Genomic DNA, 17,818 nt, shown 5'->3' with positions numbered 1-17,818 from the left:
GAAGGCGGATGAAGGGGCGGAGCCTCTTAAGGCGTGAGACGTGGAGAGTCGATAGAATCAACCGCCCCCGGAGAGACCAAGGGAGAAGGAGAGGTTAACTTCCTTCTGGCACTAAATCTGTAAAAATGAAACTGAAAAGGGCCCAGATATTTGCTAACTTCGGTTGTAGCAAGCGCTTACCATTTAGAATAAATTTTTATATTTGGGTTTTTTTTTTTTTAAAGATTTTATTCATTTATTTGACAGAGAGAAATCACAAGTAGATGGAGAGGCAGGCAGAGAGAGAGAGAGGGAAGCAGGCTCCCTGCTGAGCAGAGAGCCCGATGCGGGACTCGATCCCAGGACCCTGAGATCATGACCTGAGCCGAAGGCAGCGGCTTAACCCACTGAGCCACCCAGGCGCCCTATTTGGGTTTTTATAGTTGCGGGTCTGAAAGGACCCGCACAAATCGATAACTGCCTCTGCAGGGGGTGTTTTAGAAACTGACACTTGCTTTTCTCCGCACATAATTTTGGTTTTTTTCAAATCTGTGTATAGATTATTTCTTCAAAGAAGGAAAAAATATATTTTTAATTCTGTGCTTCCTTTATGACTCTCCTTTTTTTTATTTTTAAGATTATTTGAGGGGCGCCTGGGTGGCTCAGTGGGTTAAAGCCTCTGCCTTGGGCTCAGGTCATGATCTCGGGGTCCTGTAATCGAACCCCCAATCGGGCTCTCTGCTCCGTGGAGAGCCTGCTTCCTCCTCTCTCTCCCTGCCTACTTCTGATCTCTGTCAAATTAATAAATTAAAAAACAAATCTTTAAAAAAAAGATTATTTATTTGAGAGAGAGCGGGGGCAGGAGCGCAGGTGAGGGCAGAGGGAGAAGCAGGTTCCCCACCAAGCAGGGATCCCTGAGGCTTAGTGCAAGGACTCAGGGATCATGACCTGAGCTGAAGGCAGACACCCAACCGACTGAGGCACCCAGCTGCCCAGGATCTCCATAACTCTTATAAATCATTTACTGGGGTTCCAAAAGGATTCTTTCTCCTTCTGGGATACAGTTTGGAAGAAGCTGCAAATGTTTCAAAATAAACACTCAGGATTCTTGAACCAGTAGTTTTTAACTATAATAATGCACCCAGATAAGAACCAATTTTGGTTAAGTCTCTTACCTTCTCTGAACCTTCCCTACATGTAAACGGAGGGAGAAGGGTTAATAATAATGATAATATGCCTTAAAAGTTATTGGGGGGGCGCCTGGGTGGCTCAGTGGATTAAGCCGCTGCCTTCGGCTCAGGCCATGATCTCGGTGTCCTGGGATGGAGCCCCACATCGGGCCCTCTGCTCAGCAGGGAGCCTGCTTCCCCCTCTGTCTCTGCCTGCCTCTCTGCCTACTTGTGATCTCTCTCTCTGTCAAATAAAATAAATAAAATCTTAAAAAAAAAAAAGTTATTGGGGAGGGGCACCTGGGTGGCTCAGTTGGTTCAGCATGGGACTCTTGATCTCAGTTTAGGTCATGATATCAGGATGGTGAGTTCAAGGCCAGCATTGGGCTCCACAGTGGGCATGGAGCCTCCTTTAAAAAAAAAAAGTGATTGCCAGGATCAGATAAGATAATGGGGCAAGGGCTTGCACAGTGTCTGACATACAGAAAATACTCAATGTATTTTGATACTGGAAACAACAAGGAGTTTTAGCTATTAATTGAAGCCAGGTTCTGATACCCTGGGCGGGAGTAAATTCTGGCTCAGCCCTCTGTGGAGCTGAGTGACCTGAGACTAGTTACCTAACATCCGAAATACTTGCAATAGTGTCCTTACCTTGCTGCTTTCACCCTTGACCTCCCTCTACCACCCCTGTTTTTCCCACATGGTAGCCAGAATGACTTTTTAAAAACCTAAGTCAGATCACACACTCTCCAAGGGCTCCCATTACCCTCATCCAAATCCAAATTCCATACGAAAGCTAAAGTCCTCCGCGATGTGCACACCTGCCTCTTAGCACCAGCATACCAGACCATTCCCCACCATTCTCCTCTAGCTCGTTTTTCTTTGAACACCCCAAGAATACTCCACCTCAGGGCCTTTGCGCTTGCTTTTCCTTCTAACTTGAGCATTTCTCCAGTTTGCCAGGAAACTTGCTTCCTGACTTCCCTCAGCTCTTTTACTCAGTTACACACTCTCTCATAGAGCCTTCTCCCCATTCTCCCTAACTCCATTGTCCTGCTTAAGTTTTCTCCATAGCACTTACCACCTGAAATATTGGAAGTGTATTTACCTGTCTCCATTAGGTTCCAAGCAAGGACAGATTTGGTCAGTATTGTTCATGGCTGTATTCACAGCTTCTAGAAAAATTCTCTGGTATACAGTAGGCCTTTCATTTAGATTTGATGAATAAATGAATGAACAGATCAGTCTCCCCATCTGTAAAATGGGAATGATGCTCACTCGAAGTTGCTGTGAGGATAGATGAAGTAATTCATATAAGAGGTTAACACATTATAATAATGTCATATGGTGACAGTAACTACACTTACAGTGGTGAACACTGTGTAATGTACAGAATTGCTGATTTGCTACATTGTTACACCTCAAACTAATATAACATTGTACATCAACTGTACTTCAATAAGAAAAAAAATTAATAAAGAAATTAACACAAAACCTGGCAGAGTGAGGGCTCAGTCAACATTAGTTATTGGTGTAGTCTCTCACCGCACCACACCCCTACCACTTCTCAAATCCTAAATGAACCTTGAGGGGTGCCTCGCTGGCTCAACTGGTAGAGCATGTGACTCTTGACCTGGGGGGGGGGGGAGTTCAAGCCCCAAGCTGGGTGTAGAGATTGCCTAAATGAACCTTAGGAAAGTAAAACTCTCTGTACATCTCCAGGGTATAGAATTCTCCGGTTATAATTTACATTACAGGGGCGCCTGTGTGGCTCAGATGGTTAAGTGTCTGCCTTCAGCTTGAGTCATGATCTCCAGGTCCTGGGATCAAGACCCATGTCAGGCTCCCAGCTCAGCGGGGTGTGTGCTTCTCCCTCTGCCTCTCCCCCTGCTTGTGCTCTGTTTCTGTCTCTCTCTCTCTCTGTCAAATGAATAAATAAAATCTTTTTTTAAAATTTACTTTACAAAAGGACCATTGGCTTATTTATATAATGATTTTTAAAGATTTTATTTATTTAACAGAGAGAGAGACAGCGAGAGACACAAGCAGGGAGAGTCGGGGAGAAGCAGGCTTCCCACTGAGCAGGGAGGCCAACGCAAGGCTCCATACCCGGACTCTGGGATCATGATCTGAGCTAAAGGCAGACGCTTAACTGACTGAGCCACCTAGGCACGCCCCCTTTTCTCTTAAGAGAAGAGAAAGAAGGAGGGGCAGAGGGAAAGAATCTTTTTTATTTTTTACTTAAATACAATTAATTAACATATAGTATATTATTAGTTTCAGAGGTAGAGTTCAGTGATTCATCAGTTGCATATGACACCCAGTGCTCATTATCACATGCCCTCCTTAATGCCCATCAGGCAGTTACATCAAGGAGAAGAATCTTTATTTTTTTTTTAAGATTTTATTTATTTATTTGACAGAGACACAGCAAGAGAGGGAACACAAGCAGGGAGAGTGGGAGAGGGAGAAGCCGGCTTCCCACTGAGCAGAGAGCCCGATGCAGGGCTGGATCCCAGGATCCTGGGATCATGACCTGAGCTGAAGGCAGACGCTTAACGACTGAGCCACCCAGGCCCCCCTAGAAGAAAGAATCTTAAGCAGGCTCCATGCCCAGCCTGAAGCCTGACTTGGGGCTGGATCTCAAAACCATGAGATCATGACCCTAGCCAAAATCAAGAGTTGGACGCTTAAGCAACTGAGCCACCCAGGTGCCCTGTTTCTTTTTTCCTATTTGCTTTTTTTTTTTTAGATTTTATTTATTTGCCAGAGAGAGAGAAAGAGCACAAGCAGGGGGAGCAGCAGGAGGCAGAGGGAGAAGCAGGCTTCCGGCTGAGCAAGGAATCTGATGTGGGGCTCAATCCCAGAACTCTGGGATCATGACCTGAGCAGAAGGCAGATGCTTCACTGACTGAGCCATGCAGGCACCCCTCCTATTTACTTTTTAAATGAAAATTATTTTGGGACGCCTGGGTGGCTCAGTTGGTTAAGCAGCTGCTTGCTCTGCAGGGAGCCTGCTTCTCCCTCTGACTCTGCCTTCCACTCTGTCTGCCTGTGCTCACTCTCACTCTCTCTCTCTTATAAATAAATAAAATCTTTAAAAAAAAATACTTTAAAAAAAAAGAAAAAGAAAATTATTGTGATTAACTGATCATCTATATACTTGTCTTGTTTACTAAAAATATGGAGTTCATCTTAACTTAGGGCATTAGCAACAGTGGGGAGTTAACCCACTTTCCTTCAAGAGCCTTCCTGTACATAAATACAAAAATAGCACCATCCCCTATCTCTTTTTATACTTCATTTATTCAACATCTGAATGTCTTCCATGTGCCCTGTGTTGTACTAGACCATGAGGGGACAAAGACATGTTTCTGACCTTAAGAGGTTCAGAACCCAAGAGGGAAAACAGACCTCTAAGTAAAAATAAAATACCAGGCAAGTTTGCTATACGGGATGCCATTATGAAGTGCTGTGGGGATGCAGCATTGGCCTGGGAAGCTGCTAAAGATTTCACAGAAGTGCCCTTTGATCTGTGTCCAGAATGGTACTAACACTACCAATTCATGCCTGCTATATGCTTCCACGAGATGTACTCACAGGATCCTCAAAACAAATGTATAATGCCCCTGTGAGATCTTTACTTTTGCCCTCATTTCGCAAATGAGAAAACTCAGTCTGAAACTTACTTAATATAATCTCCATTTAAAAAGTCAGGGGCGGGGTGCCTGGGTGGCCCGATGTGGGACTCGATCCCAAGACGCCGGGATCATGACCTGAGCCGAAGGCAGCTGCTTAACCAACTGAGCCACCCAGGCGTCCCCTGATCCCAAAATATTAAGAAGGGTGTGTGGGCAGTAGATATTCCCGGCTTCTAACAGCTCAAGAGCTAGGAGGGAATGGAATTATGTAAAGAGGAATCGAAATCTCAGCACAGCTGGGCTGAAGTTGGAGAGCAAGGAGAACGAATGGCAGTGGACCAGAGGGCAGTTGTAAATTGCCCCACAATTTTGTGATTTATGAAGCAGACAAACTGGAACTTTCTTGCTCAGAGATCTTCATACAGGACTAATCGTGATCTGAGTGGTTAAAATGTTAAATGTGGAAGATAAACTGCTGATAAAAACCAATTGCTAAGAACTCAAAAAAATATCCCCGCCCCCTGCAGGTCACTGGAGAGTGCTTTTTTTTTTTTTTTTAAATAGGATCCATGCCTAACCCAACCTTGAGGTCAAGTCATGTGCTCTACCAACTGAGCCAGCCAGGCAACCCCAATTTTCATCCAACTAACCCCAGGTGGCCTCCTCTCAGTATCCTGTGAACTCTTGGATGATGGGACCTCCACTGGTGGTGCCAAGGCAAATGTTAAAAAGGGACTTTTTTTTTTTTAAACTGTGGCCAGAGCTGGCACAGGAGTAGCCAAGCTGGCCTGGGAAGCCAGGCAAATGAGACTGGCCTGAGAATGAACCACAGCTGCATGGTAGGGGACCAGCACTTCAAATTTCAAATGACCATGGGGAGAGCTACAGTGACTGGGTTAAAATGTCCCTTTTCTGGATATCACCAAAACCCCAGGAGGCTATAAGGAAGCCAGATTTGGGGGGAAGAGGCAAGGGTCAGAGGGCTTATAACCTGAATCTGTTCCCAAGATCCATGAAGTATAAACAGTGAGGACCATGGATAAAACATCCATTTTTTTAAGTAAACTCTATGCCCAATGTGAGGGCTCCAACTCACTACCCAGGATCAAGAATCGCATGCTCTATTGACTGCATCAGGCAGGTGCCCCCTAATTTAAAATTTTTTATAATTAAAGTCCACAAAGTGCAGACAGAAGTTAACTACCAGTAAGCAAGCACTGAACTCTGAGCTGGGCCTCGATGGAGAGATAATCATTTTTTTTTAAAGATTTTATTTATTTATTTGACAGACAGAGATCACAAGTAGGCAGAGAGGCAGGCAGAGAGGGGCAGGGGGAAGCAGGCTCCCTGCTGAGCAGAGAGCGCTATGTGGTGCTCAATCCCAGGACCCTGGGATCTTGACCTGAGCTGGAGGCAGAGGCTTTACCCCACTGAGCCACCCAAGTGCCCCTGGAGAGAGAATCATGCCAGGCAGTCTCTAGCCTCCATTGCTCCCTGCCTGTTCTTCCTGCCTGGCCCCCTCACACTCATCTTTGGTGATCACTTATTCATTGTATCTCCTTTTCCATCTAGCATGGTGCCTCAATGTTTGCTGGAGGAATTAATTTTTACCTTTTCTTTCATTTTGTTCTTAAAAGAGAACCGTGTTGGCATGCAATGATCACCCAGGGTAGATCATTAACCAGATACACAAATCCAATCATGTAAACAATGTAAACACCTTAATGGCTAAGGTATAAAAAAGTAAGACACACAAGAAGGGATTTCAGCTTTTTTTATTTTTCCCCTTTTACACAAAACAAAGTAGAAGAAATAATACAAGATTAAAACTGCAAAAAGTAGTTAATTGGTAGATCACATATACACAAAAAAATCCAGAGAGCAAGATAGGCTTATCTACAGTGAGGAAACACATGTAAAAATTAAGGTAGTTTGTAGTTTTCATATGAAACATTAAAAAAAAAAAATCAAACATATGCTACAATGGGTGCTACCATTTACAGTCAGATTGAAGGGGAAGAAACACTTATTTAGAGACAGATACACCACAAGGTCCAGCATCAGTGCAATAAATTCACAAAACTATATTACAGCTAGTTAATCAGAGTTTAAGAACTGTTCCCAAATGTCACATTTTCGGCCCTCAGAGATTCATTCCTACGGATTTCAGCTATTCTAAATTTCTAGCTACCGAGAGGGAGAATGATTCTAAGAGACGTTCCAAGCAGTTACAAACTCTCTGTAGACCAGAGGCCACCTATCGTCGCCAAAAGTCCACTTTCCCCAGCAGCCCTTGCGTTCTTCAGAGAGAGAGATCAAGGAAGAAAGTCAGACACCAGTGCACCACCTCCTATGCCAAATCTCTGGGGACCAAAGCAGCCAGCAAATACCTTCAAATGAGAATCTTGAGGCTTATCTTTAAAGGCTTAGTCTGGTCTTGAAAAATTAGTAGGCTAAGATTATTTTCTACTAAATAAGTCTTGACTAAGTACAGGAAGACTTCTGTCCTTTATTGGCTGGTGTTGGAGTGAAGGTCACAGACATGAGTCTTAACCTATAACATACTTTAGTTTCAGTCATCTGAAACTCTGAAATTAAAAATATGCTAAAAATCCTAAACACAAGTTTCTGGAAGCCTGCTGTTAAAAAGCTTCTAAGGATCTACTAACTTAAGTCTAAGAGCAAGGAGAGACGAGCTCGAAGCCTGTCCTGTTCCCCATTTGGGAGAAAAGATCAATGTTTCTTACAAATTACTAAGTTCTGCACAAGGCAGAAACCAACAGATACTAGGGCATGGAATTGGTTTCATTTTATTCCAGAGGATTCTTCTTCTACAGTTTAGAAACAGCATGAGGAATGAATCTTAACTGGTCTCTTAATTCGAAGTGGTAAACTTGGTCTCTGTATTCATGAAGCCAGACAGTGTAAGCAGACTGTGGAAGCAGACAGTAGAACCAGCTTCCTGTAGCCACAGACCACTAGCTTGTATCTAGCTAAAGCAAAGATAAACTGGAACAATTATCCAAAGTCACAGTTAACTGCACTAAAAGGTGAAGTTCACCACTATATTATTTTAAAGGAAGTTGCCTAAAAATAAAAATTCAATTAACCTGGGTGAGAAAAATCAAAACAAGTACTCACGAATGAGTTGTCCATATACGGCCAACTGATGAGATAGCATCTGCTACACTTCACATGAAGACATAAAGCCTTACTTGGCAAGTCTGAATTTCTACGAACTAAGGGCAGAACGAGGGAGAGCAAAGAGCTACTTCTGTAACATTTTAGTATCCGGACAGCGTAATAGAAACTGTTCCCAAGGACAATGTATATGCCATTCATTACACTGAATAAAGCAGATGCATTATTCATTTTTCTTTTCTTTTTGTTTGAGAAGCTTATTTATCTCCCTTTTGGCCATTCCAATGTACTTCAAAATGATTCCATGCTGATTTAATCCAGGAAGCAACAGTAAGAAAGTCACTTAAAAATAAACAGAATGAGGGAGACAACAATTAATTTCCTACAGATTATTAAATTTTATAGAGGGTCTTTTCCCAGACTACTAGGCACTCTAGTGGGAGGAACCAATATAAAATCCATTACTTTCACTACATTTATCCCTGGAAACTTCTGCTATCACACCCACAACCTCAGATAACATACACTGCTTGCTTTTTACCTCTGGCATGTCACTTTCTACTTTGGTTATTATGTTCTGTCTTAACTTACTGTATGACCACAAACTCCCAGAAAACAAGGACATGGGTTTTAGTCATCTCTCTATCCACCCAATTCCTCCATCTGTGCCTTACTCTTGATAAACACATATTTGTTGATTAAGTTCCAATCAGACTTCAGTGGCCAGAAGAATATGGCTGTAGTTCTGCCTTGAAGACTTACCTATCAGATAGGTGAGCAGCAGGTTGTGGACTTGCTGTCCCACCCAAGCAACAGCAGCAAGAGAAACGATCATGGTCATGAAGTACTAATAATGAAAACAACAAAAATGTATCAAATCCTAGAAAAAGACTAGGAAGCTTAACTGTAAGATGTTGTTCCAAAGGTTGGAAAATAATCCCGTATTATTACCATTTTTCTTTAGACTTGGTATTTATATATTATATAAAATCCACAGAAAACTCCATTAGATCTACTTTATAGAATTTACATACATTCCCCCCTAGAATTACTATAGTTCTCTGTATAAATTATATTACTTTTACAATTAATACTTCACATTGTGACCTTATGTGAAGCTAAGAGGTAAGAGAACAAATTTTTTTTAAGTATTTGTCCTTTATTTCAATAAGTAAAAAGAAACAAAAATGTTGCTCTACTAGAGTACAAAATTAAATGCAAAACTTCCAATAATTCAGTCTAATTCATACAAACATTTACGAATGTTAAACCAATGGATAATGATATATATCAAACTACTTAATATAAATATCAAACTATTACAACTATTAAAAAGCCCATCATTAGATTACAATGAAGTAAAAGTACATCCAATATTAAAATTTTGCTTTACTGAAATCAGTCAAAACAAAAAAAGTACCATTTTAGGCTTTTCTTCCTTCAGTGTAAAGAGACGTTTCCACCAGCCCACAGTTCTACGTCGAGTCTTTACCAGATTGCTACAAATTTCATGGAATCTTTGCTGTTGCTCAGTGGTCCTACAAAAAAATTTTCCCCTTCACTATAAGCAAGTCTTTATAGTCAACAGAAATATATCATCCTCTCAAATTTAAAAAGCTATCTCCTAAAGTAAGTTTAAATTAAAAAAAAAAATTCACATTATCTTATAATCGTGAAAAAGTTTCCGTATCATTAAGACAGCTTGGCAAGCTCAGGAATAAGTTTTTACATAAAGATGTGTATGTACAAAGCAATGGTAATCCATACTTCTAAAACCACATGTGGTTAATTATAGTAACAAAGGACTCAAGGCTACTATGGGTCATGCAGAAATCGGTATCAATTTCTCTCTGCCTGTATTATTTTTCAAATCCAAATGAATTCTGGGTTGTAGCCCATCAGGGTCTCACTATTTTGAAGAAAACGTGAAGATTCTACCACACAGCTGTATTTGAGTAGTCTCCGCTAAGATACTAAGTCCTGTATTCCAAGCATGATACCCTCATGATAGCCCCCTCAGCTGGGCTTCATACACTTGATGCCAAGACAGCAACAGCCAGCTCAAATCCAAATTCTTTGTAAATCCAAATTCCCAGTGAGGGAAAATATAAACAAAACAGCAGTAAAAATATAAAAAGATCCTCCAGGAAAGCCCTTTTTCATATTCTCTGGATTCTGATTTTAAAAAAGATAAATTCACCCTTATACCATCTTTGCTATACAGATACATTGGCTGCTGTCATGAAGTACAACTTACACTGTGGAGGGCGGGTGGTTAGGTTCCTTTTGCTCTTCTAGCTCTCATCCCTATAAAACTACAGTGATAGATATAGCAGAAGGGCTCCTGATGAACCCTGGACCTTCTTGTAAACAACCAGGCCTTATAAGCTGGCCATGGTCAAGGCTGATTGTGGCTACGCAACAGTGTTCTTCCTTCCTCATTAAGATAAAAAAATAAAACTGCTCTCTGAGCCACATACTGATTACCATGAAACCACCACTGTTTATTTCTGAAAACTTCTCTCTAGGAGTTATGAATTAGCAGATCAGAATGTCATCTGACTAATAAAGTCAAGGTCAGGGGTTGATTTCCTTTAAGTTGCTACATTACACAGTTACAAAATTGCCCAACTCATTACTACATGTGAAAAACAAATCAAAGGGCATTTCCTAACTAACCCATTCTGCTAGAGGGAAAACATTTTTTAAAACACATGCTTAATCATCCCATAACTTAAGAACATTTGCCTAAAATGTCCAAATTTGTTCTTAAAAATCTGTAAGGCATGTATTTAACAGAATTACTTTTTTTTTTTTTTTTTAAAGATTTTATTTATTTATTTGAGAGAGAGACAGTGAGAGAGAGCATGAGCGAGGAGAAGGTCAGAGGGAGAAGCAGACTCCCCGTGGAGCTGGGAGCCCGATGCGGGACTCGATCCCTGGACTCCGGGATCATGACCTGAGCCGAAGGCAGTCGTCCAACCAACTGAGCCACCCAGGCGTCCCTAACAGAATTACTTTATAATTTGCTATTATCAGGGGAACAAACAAAAAAAAAAGCCTAAGGGTACATGTAGACTACTCATCAAATTAAAATAAACAACCAAGGGAGAAAAGCAACTAGGACCAAAAAAAAAAAAAAAATCTACTCCAACATCTAGTTTTGTTCATTATTTTGATCAAAAGTGAGAAATGCAACATTCCAGAGGAAAGTTAAAATACTTTTATGAATCTGATCTGAAGCACTTGCTATGCATTTAGCTAACTACTACAATGCATCGACATCAAACTTAAACACAAGATGCATCTTTTTTTCTTTTTTAAGATTTTTTAATTTATTCATGAGAGAGAGAGAGAGAGAGAGAGAGAGAGAGGCAGAGGGAGAAGCAGGCTCCCCACTGAGCAGGGAGCCCAATATGGGACTCAATCCCAGGACCCCAGGATCATGACCCGAGCTGAAGGCAGATGCTTAACCATCTGAGCCACCCAGGCACCCAACACAAGATCCATCTTAAGAGTCAAAATATTTCACAGCACTCAGAACAGTCCCTAACACAAAAGTAGACCTTCAATAAATAGTTGCTAAATAAACGGACAAAAATTCACATTACTGCTTTCATATTCTTTCAAAAGCAGCCTGCAAAATATACTATCTTAAATATCAAAGAAAACAAATGTAAAATGTAAACATGCTGTTTCTCTGGAAAGCTATTTTAGGAGTTCTGCAATATTTGATAAAACATTACCTCAAAAAACCTCACTTCAATAAAAAATATTGAGAAAGGAGGAAAAGGCAAAATGAATGGTAGGGTGCATGGGTGGCTCAGTTAGGCATGAGTCAGCCTTAAAGCTCAGATCATGATCCCAGGATCCTACTCAGCAGGGAGTCTGCTTCTCCCTCTGCCCACCCCCACCCCACACTCCTGCTTGCACTCGCAAAAATAAATAAAATCTTCAGAATAAATAAATGCTGAACTATAAAAGAACTGTGAAGATGTAAGTACTGGAAATTCATGATTTATAACTGAATCAGCAAAGAAATTCTTCATATAAAAGCAACAATCTTAACCCTAGTTATCCAATTGTTAGACAATTCTCTGCTTAATTACAGTATACCAATCACAGTCACCAGGCTCAGTAACTTTACAGAAACGAGCCAAATTATTATATGACCTACCATTTATTGGAGCCAAAAATTCTAGGAGCTAGAATGGGAACAAGGTAGTCAGCCAAGCACAAAAACATAACAAAACAGGAAACACCGGACAGAACAGATGGATCTAGATAGTAGATAGTCCTGTTCAAAAAAAAAAAAAAAAAATTAATGAAGTTGAGAAAAACACAGTCATTTTTATCCTAGCTGAAGATGTTTATTCACTTGGTCTTTTGAGTCTCAAAAACGTTATCTGCCCTTTTCATTCTCAGTTTCTCACAAGTGGTTTTCTGGGAGGCTTCAGAATGTGATGACATCATAGCTGCAATGGTTAATGTAAATATCAAGAGACAAAAGTTCCTTGGGGTCCTCAATACTTTTTAGGGGTGTAAAGGGTTCTAAGACCAAAAGTATGAGCGCTACTGTTTTTTTCAACTGCTCCAGGTTTACCTAAGTACTACAGATTCTGAAAACTAGGAGAACTTCTCTAAGAAAAGGCATTCTTTACAGATTACACATTACAAAAGATTTAAGGCACTTTCAAAAGTGGAGGCTGTGTATTACCTGAGCCCTTATTAATAACAAGCACAATACACAGTAATTTAATAGCTCACTTACAGAAACACCAAAGAAACCACACCCATGATGGCAGGTGGAAACCAGGCTCTTTCCCATCTGAGGACTTTATCAGCCATCAGCATCACTTCTCCCCATCCCTGCAGCTGCTCTTCCAGACTTGCAGTCTCTGCAGCCTATGTAAGACCAACATGTAAAGCGATCATTTTACTACTCCCAACATTCTGTGTTAAATTTTTTTTAAGACACCAAGAATGTAAAACAGCTCTCAACTCAGTCACTATCTTAGTTTCTAAATATTGTGCAATTTTGGTACCAAAGACAGAAATCAATTAAGGGAGAGTGGAGGGGACACCTAGCATTTAACAGTCACCTTCCAAGTCCAACCACTGGGCTACTCTTCATACATAATGTAACGATCTTTATAGAGCCCCTCAAAGTGGGAATAATGAAATCTATTTAACAAAGAAAGTGACCTCAGAATGGGGTCATCATCACTACTAAGTAGCAGCACCCAAAACATAAAATTAGATCACTTTAAGTTTGCTCATTTTTCAGGTGGTTAGAATTGATCTGTTGTTCTGTCATTTCATTGATTTATACCCCTACTTCTACATCCATTAGAAAAGCCTCTCCCCGAACAGCATTCAATTTTTAAAATAGCTTTGTGTAATGGAATCATTTAGATGCCGGCATCGTTTACACAATTAAGTAAAACTACTTTCTCCAAATTACATGAGGCATCTTAAACTCAACGTATCTCCTCAATACAATGAATGCTTCTTACACTTACCAAGACATTGGTTAAGACTTCAGATTTCTCTGCAAATGTGACAATCTGCTGAAAGGAGACTTCTAGAATGAGCCAATGTGGCAAAAAGCCCCTGAACTGACTTTGGTACCGGGAAAAGAACTGAAAGAAACCCACCTGCCCTTATAAATGTGATCACCGGGAAATACACAAAAGACAGATGACAGTGCAGCCTCCTCTCAATAAAGATGCTATGTATCTGTGCCGCACTGATCACTTGGGTGACTTCAACATTTCTGACTTTATATATCGTTCTGGATATAGCTAAACATGAGATTACTATGGGCCAGAAACTCTACATATTTTATATGCTTATTCTTTAATTAATCTTCCCAATAAGCTAAAAGGATTGTATTGTTAATGAAGTAACAGATAGAGAGAGGTTAACAGATCTGAACCCAAGAAATCCAAAGCCAAAGGCCTTGTTCTCCTTAAAGTTACACTGCTCTCCTGGAAAGAGAAGTTGAACTCCAGGCCAGGATCTGTCATTTCAAAAAAACTGTGTGAATTTGGGCAATTTCTTTCTGCTTCAATCAATCCTCTTAACTGGAACCTGTCTGGGGCTAACCATGCTAACTATAGAGAAGTAAGAGAGAGAGAGAGAGAGAGTGTGTTTGTTTAAAGGAACAGGTCACGCATTTTGAAAATATCGCACAATCAAAACTGCCCTGCAAAGTCACTAGCATCTGGACTCTTGGACTATCAAACGTCAAAGATTAAATTCTTTGATTCCTCTATTTACTGTGGCAACGGACAAAAGGATTTCTCGGTTTTGCCTGGATCGTGCAGTGAGGTTAAATCTGTCCGCCTGTGATACGTCACTGCAGTTCCTTCAGACCCCTGCTTATTCTAAAGTCATCCTGTGACACACACACACACACACACACACACACACACACACACTCCCTCCCTCCCTCCCTCCTTTACAAACGCCAGACAAACACAAGGTCCCCCCCACTGGCCCTCCTGCAGGACCCTAGTCCCAGCTCCTGCGGTGAGCACAGAGCCTCCCTGCGGTGTAAGCCGTGCCAGCTCTAACAAATTCTCGGCAGCAGCCCTTTGACCCTCCACGCTGCCCAAGTACTGGGAAAAAGAACGAAGGGACAGCCTGGTTGAAATCAAAGAGGGGAAAACCGGCTACGACCGGGGGCCTGGGGCTCGAAAGCGCTCGACAGGCCGGCCCCTCGCGGCCCTCTGCCCCAGGCTTCACCCCAGGCTGCACCCCAGGCTTATCGCAGGCCCCCTTCTCCACTTCCTCTTCAGCCCCTATTCGCGGTGCCAGATCACGCGCCCTCCTCACCGCGTCTTGTACCTTCCCCAGGGGATGTTAGGGGTCGACCCGTCTCGCGACCGCCGCGCCGCACCTACCCAAGACGCCCAAGGGGCAGGCGTCGCCGCCTGCGACTGGGAACCGGGAGGGAGGGCCGGGCCCACCACGCGTGAAGGGAACGAGGCCGCAGGCGCCGCCAGGCCAAGCCCACCCAAGCCCGGAGGCCCTGCTTGGTTCCCTCACGACTCACCAGCAGGTTGGTGCTGCGATTATCTCCCTCCGCCATTGTCCCTGAGGTGTTTCCTTAGTGGGCGCAAGCCGCCCACCAAAACAAACCTCTCACCGTCACCCACACAGCCACCCAGGCGCGAGGGTACGCCCCGCAGGCCGCTAATATAGGCCAGCCGCCTTTCCCGACAGTCTCCGCGAAGCCCGCTCCTCATTGGGTGGATTGAACTCAAGTTTCGACCAACCGCTACCCAGCGCATGGCTTGAAATCCAGGTCAAAGGCGACCGAGGCCGCGCAGGGCGAGGGGGCGGGGACAAGGGACGGCCAACCAGAGCCCCAAAGCTGTGTGACGCCCCGCCCAGGTCTTTCGGAAGCGGTTGAACTGCCGCTGCCGTTGTTGTTTGTGCTTCAGCGCGCCTTGGTCCGTCCGCGGTGTCGTCAGGGGCGGCCGCCCTGGTAGCTCTCAGACCCTCTTCTGCTGGAGTTCAAAGCAGCTAAGGTGACTGGAAGAAACAGGACACGCATTATCAGGCGGAGAGCAGAGATGGGCGCGTGACGCGGACCTCGCTGTGATCCAAAGGCCCGGTGCCCGTCGCTCTCGCGGCGCCCCCCTGAGGCCGCCCTGGCCCGGCTCCTGGGCAGTTAAGCCCAAGTTTGAGACGCGGGACACTCGTGCTCACCCCGTGAGGTGTTGAGGACGAGTTGAAAGAGCTGTTTCTGTCCATTGTCGGCAGTTTGCCCCAACTAACCATTAAGAGTAAGGCCTTAGCTAGATTGGGGGCGGGGGAAGGGAGAATCTGGGCATAGTTCTCCAACTTGGGGAAAGTTCGCTTATTTAAGCGGGTCTTCAGGGAAATCTTTTCTGGGACGGGGCGTTCCTGTTACTTCTGAAACGACGAGCTCCTCCATAAAGGGTCTGGTTTTGACAGAAACACGGGAGGCCTTGCTAAGGGAAGATGCAAACCCACTCTTAAGCACTGGAATTCGTCAGCAATTTAGAACTAGAAGAACTACTAGATAATATTAAGATGAATGACTTAACACGTCTTTTCTCTGCAGAATTTCAAAATGCATTAAGTGCTTTGATTCTCATTTAACACGAACAAAAACCATGCCAAATGTTGACCTCGTCAGAGATGTTTCAGGAAAACGTACCATGGCTTTGACCGCTCAGCCTTTTTTTTTTTTTTTTAATAATCACCTGCATTATGCCACAAATTTACATTTAAAAGGATTCCTTAAATAACTTCTCGGATTCTTAACAGTTCAGGGTAAGGCATGAAGAAATGTGAGAGGACACAGCTGCCCCTAAGAGGTCTTTGTTAGAAACACTCAAGAGGGGGAAAGAAAGCCTTTGCGAAGGAAGGGGTCTCTTCAGTGATGTGCCACTTGGGTGGGGGGGGATAAGTTTCTGTAGGTAAAATGCAGCCAGTTGAAACACAGATCCCATTTGGGGAGATTTTAAAGCTATTAAGTTTGAGGAGCAGGCCCTCTTGTCCCTCTTCAAAAGAAAATTAAAAGTTCCCAGTCAGCAGCCACATAGTGAAGATATTAAGCACTGGGTCCAAAAATCTTGGTAGAGACCCAAGGAGTATCTCCTTCCAAAGAAGCCAAAGAATTTTTACACTTTAAAAATGACATCTCTACTGTGGGAAAACAGTCTCTGCTACAAAATGCTTCTGGTTCACCCAAGTTCCCTATATACTACTTAAGACCTCAACACCAGGGTGAAATTGAGGTAGGTGAAAAAAATGGAAACAACTCAAGCAGCACAGTCTCCCCACTTCCCAATATTTTTGTTACTCAAGGAAGGTACTCCCAGATCTATTTGCAACTTCACAGTCCAGGAGCACCTGTACAAGGTCTTTCTGTCAACTTCCAATTGGTTTAATTATTTTAAAAACACCTACCCTTGGTGCTTTCTTTTGAAACTACAAAAACAGGATGTCCTCTTTTGAAAGGTGCCCCATGATAACACAGTTAACACAAATCCTCTTATAATCTAGCAACAACGAAGTGCAATCTGATTTCCAGATATTTAAGACAAACCATTTTAATTCTATTTTACTTCAGAGCTTTCACACCCAAGAGGAATACACACGCCAGTAATGTCCTGTGGTTTGTTTTTAAATACTAATAAAGTTAAGCTTAACAAATTACACACAATACTAGAACTTACCCACAAAAGTAAAATTTTCACTGCTGCTCAAAAATACTATACTACTTCGAAGATTTACAAAAAAGAAAAAAAATTACTTTGAGGGGTGCCTGGCTGGCTCAAGTTGGCCAAGCATTAGACTCTTGATCTCAGGGTTGTGGTTTAAGTCCCATATTGGGTGTAAAGATAAAAATTCTTAAAAAAGAAAAAAGAGTTGAGAATTAAGCTTTACAAAAATTTTTGGAAGTATTAATACTTAAAAAAAAAAAAAAAAACCAAGAACTCTACCCATATTCCAAAAGCAAGTTTTCTGGAACCAATACTACTTCAACCAATAAATTCAGAGCTTAAATGCTACGTCTTTTAAGACTTTATTTTCTGAAAAATGTATTTCATACAATCTTTGCTGTGTTAATGCAAATATGCACAAAGTAGGCATGTATTTTTGTTTTCCAAAAGATGCATTATGAACATTTTCAGGAAGCTGGTGTGATTTATTCAACTTTTTTTTTTTTTTTTTTTTTTAAAGATTTTTTATTTATTTATCAGAGAGGGGGGGGAGAGAGCGAGCACAGGCAGACAGAATGGCAGGCAGAGGCAGAGGGAGAAGCAGGCTCCTCGCCGAGCAAGGAGCCCGATGTGGGACTCGATCCCAGGACGCTGGGATCATGACCTGAGCCGAAGGCAG

General features: G+C 42.4%; 1 protein-coding gene across 2 annotated transcripts; it reads right to left on the bottom strand.

The window, feature by feature from the left end:
- Positions 1-6,551: 6,551 nt before the first annotated feature.
- On the bottom strand, positions 6,552-15,168 carry ARL6IP1 (ADP ribosylation factor like GTPase 6 interacting protein 1). Of its 2 annotated transcripts, XM_004750315.3 has the most exons (6): positions 14,994-15,161; positions 12,705-12,838; positions 12,111-12,230; positions 9,354-9,471; positions 8,696-8,780; positions 6,552-8,275 (listed from the first exon to the last, which is right to left on the bottom strand). In XM_004750315.3, exons 1-6 carry the CDS (start codon positions 15,027-15,029, stop codon positions 8,157-8,159), a joined length of 612 nt encoding a protein of 203 aa, XP_004750372.1. In that variant the 5' UTR covers positions 15,030-15,161; the 3' UTR covers positions 6,552-8,156. The 2 variants fall into 2 exon arrangements, with proteins under 2 accessions (XP_004750372.1, XP_044927979.1); XM_045072044.1 differs by lacking the exon at positions 12,111-12,230 and having other exon boundaries at positions 14,994-15,168.
- Between the last annotated feature and the right edge of the window lie 2,650 nt (positions 15,169-17,818).

The sequence above is a fragment of the Mustela putorius genome, unplaced genomic scaffold (assembly GCF_011764305.1).
Source record: "Mustela putorius furo isolate JIRA1106 unplaced genomic scaffold, ASM1176430v1.1 tig00004007_pilon_pilon_pilon, whole genome shotgun sequence".
NCBI lineage: Eukaryota > Metazoa > Chordata > Mammalia > Carnivora > Mustelidae > Mustela > Mustela putorius.
The sequence above is the reverse complement of the archived record's forward strand: the minus strand, read 5'-3'. Positions and strand labels throughout refer to the sequence as shown.

Bases quoted from the DNA above. Each gene is read 5' to 3' on its own strand.
- ARL6IP1 (XM_004750315.3), bottom strand. From the start codon at position 15,029: ATGGCGGAGGGAGATAATCGCAGCACCAACCTGCTG. The intron at 8,781-9,353 runs GTACTTTTTTTG...TTTCATTATTAG, and splicing joins AGGAAGAAAAGCCTAAAATG to TACTTCATGACCATGATCGT. The intron at 8,276-8,695 runs GTAAGTCTTCAA...TTTATTTTTAAG, and splicing joins GCTGCTCACCTATCTGATAG to TGACTTTCTTACTGTTGCTT.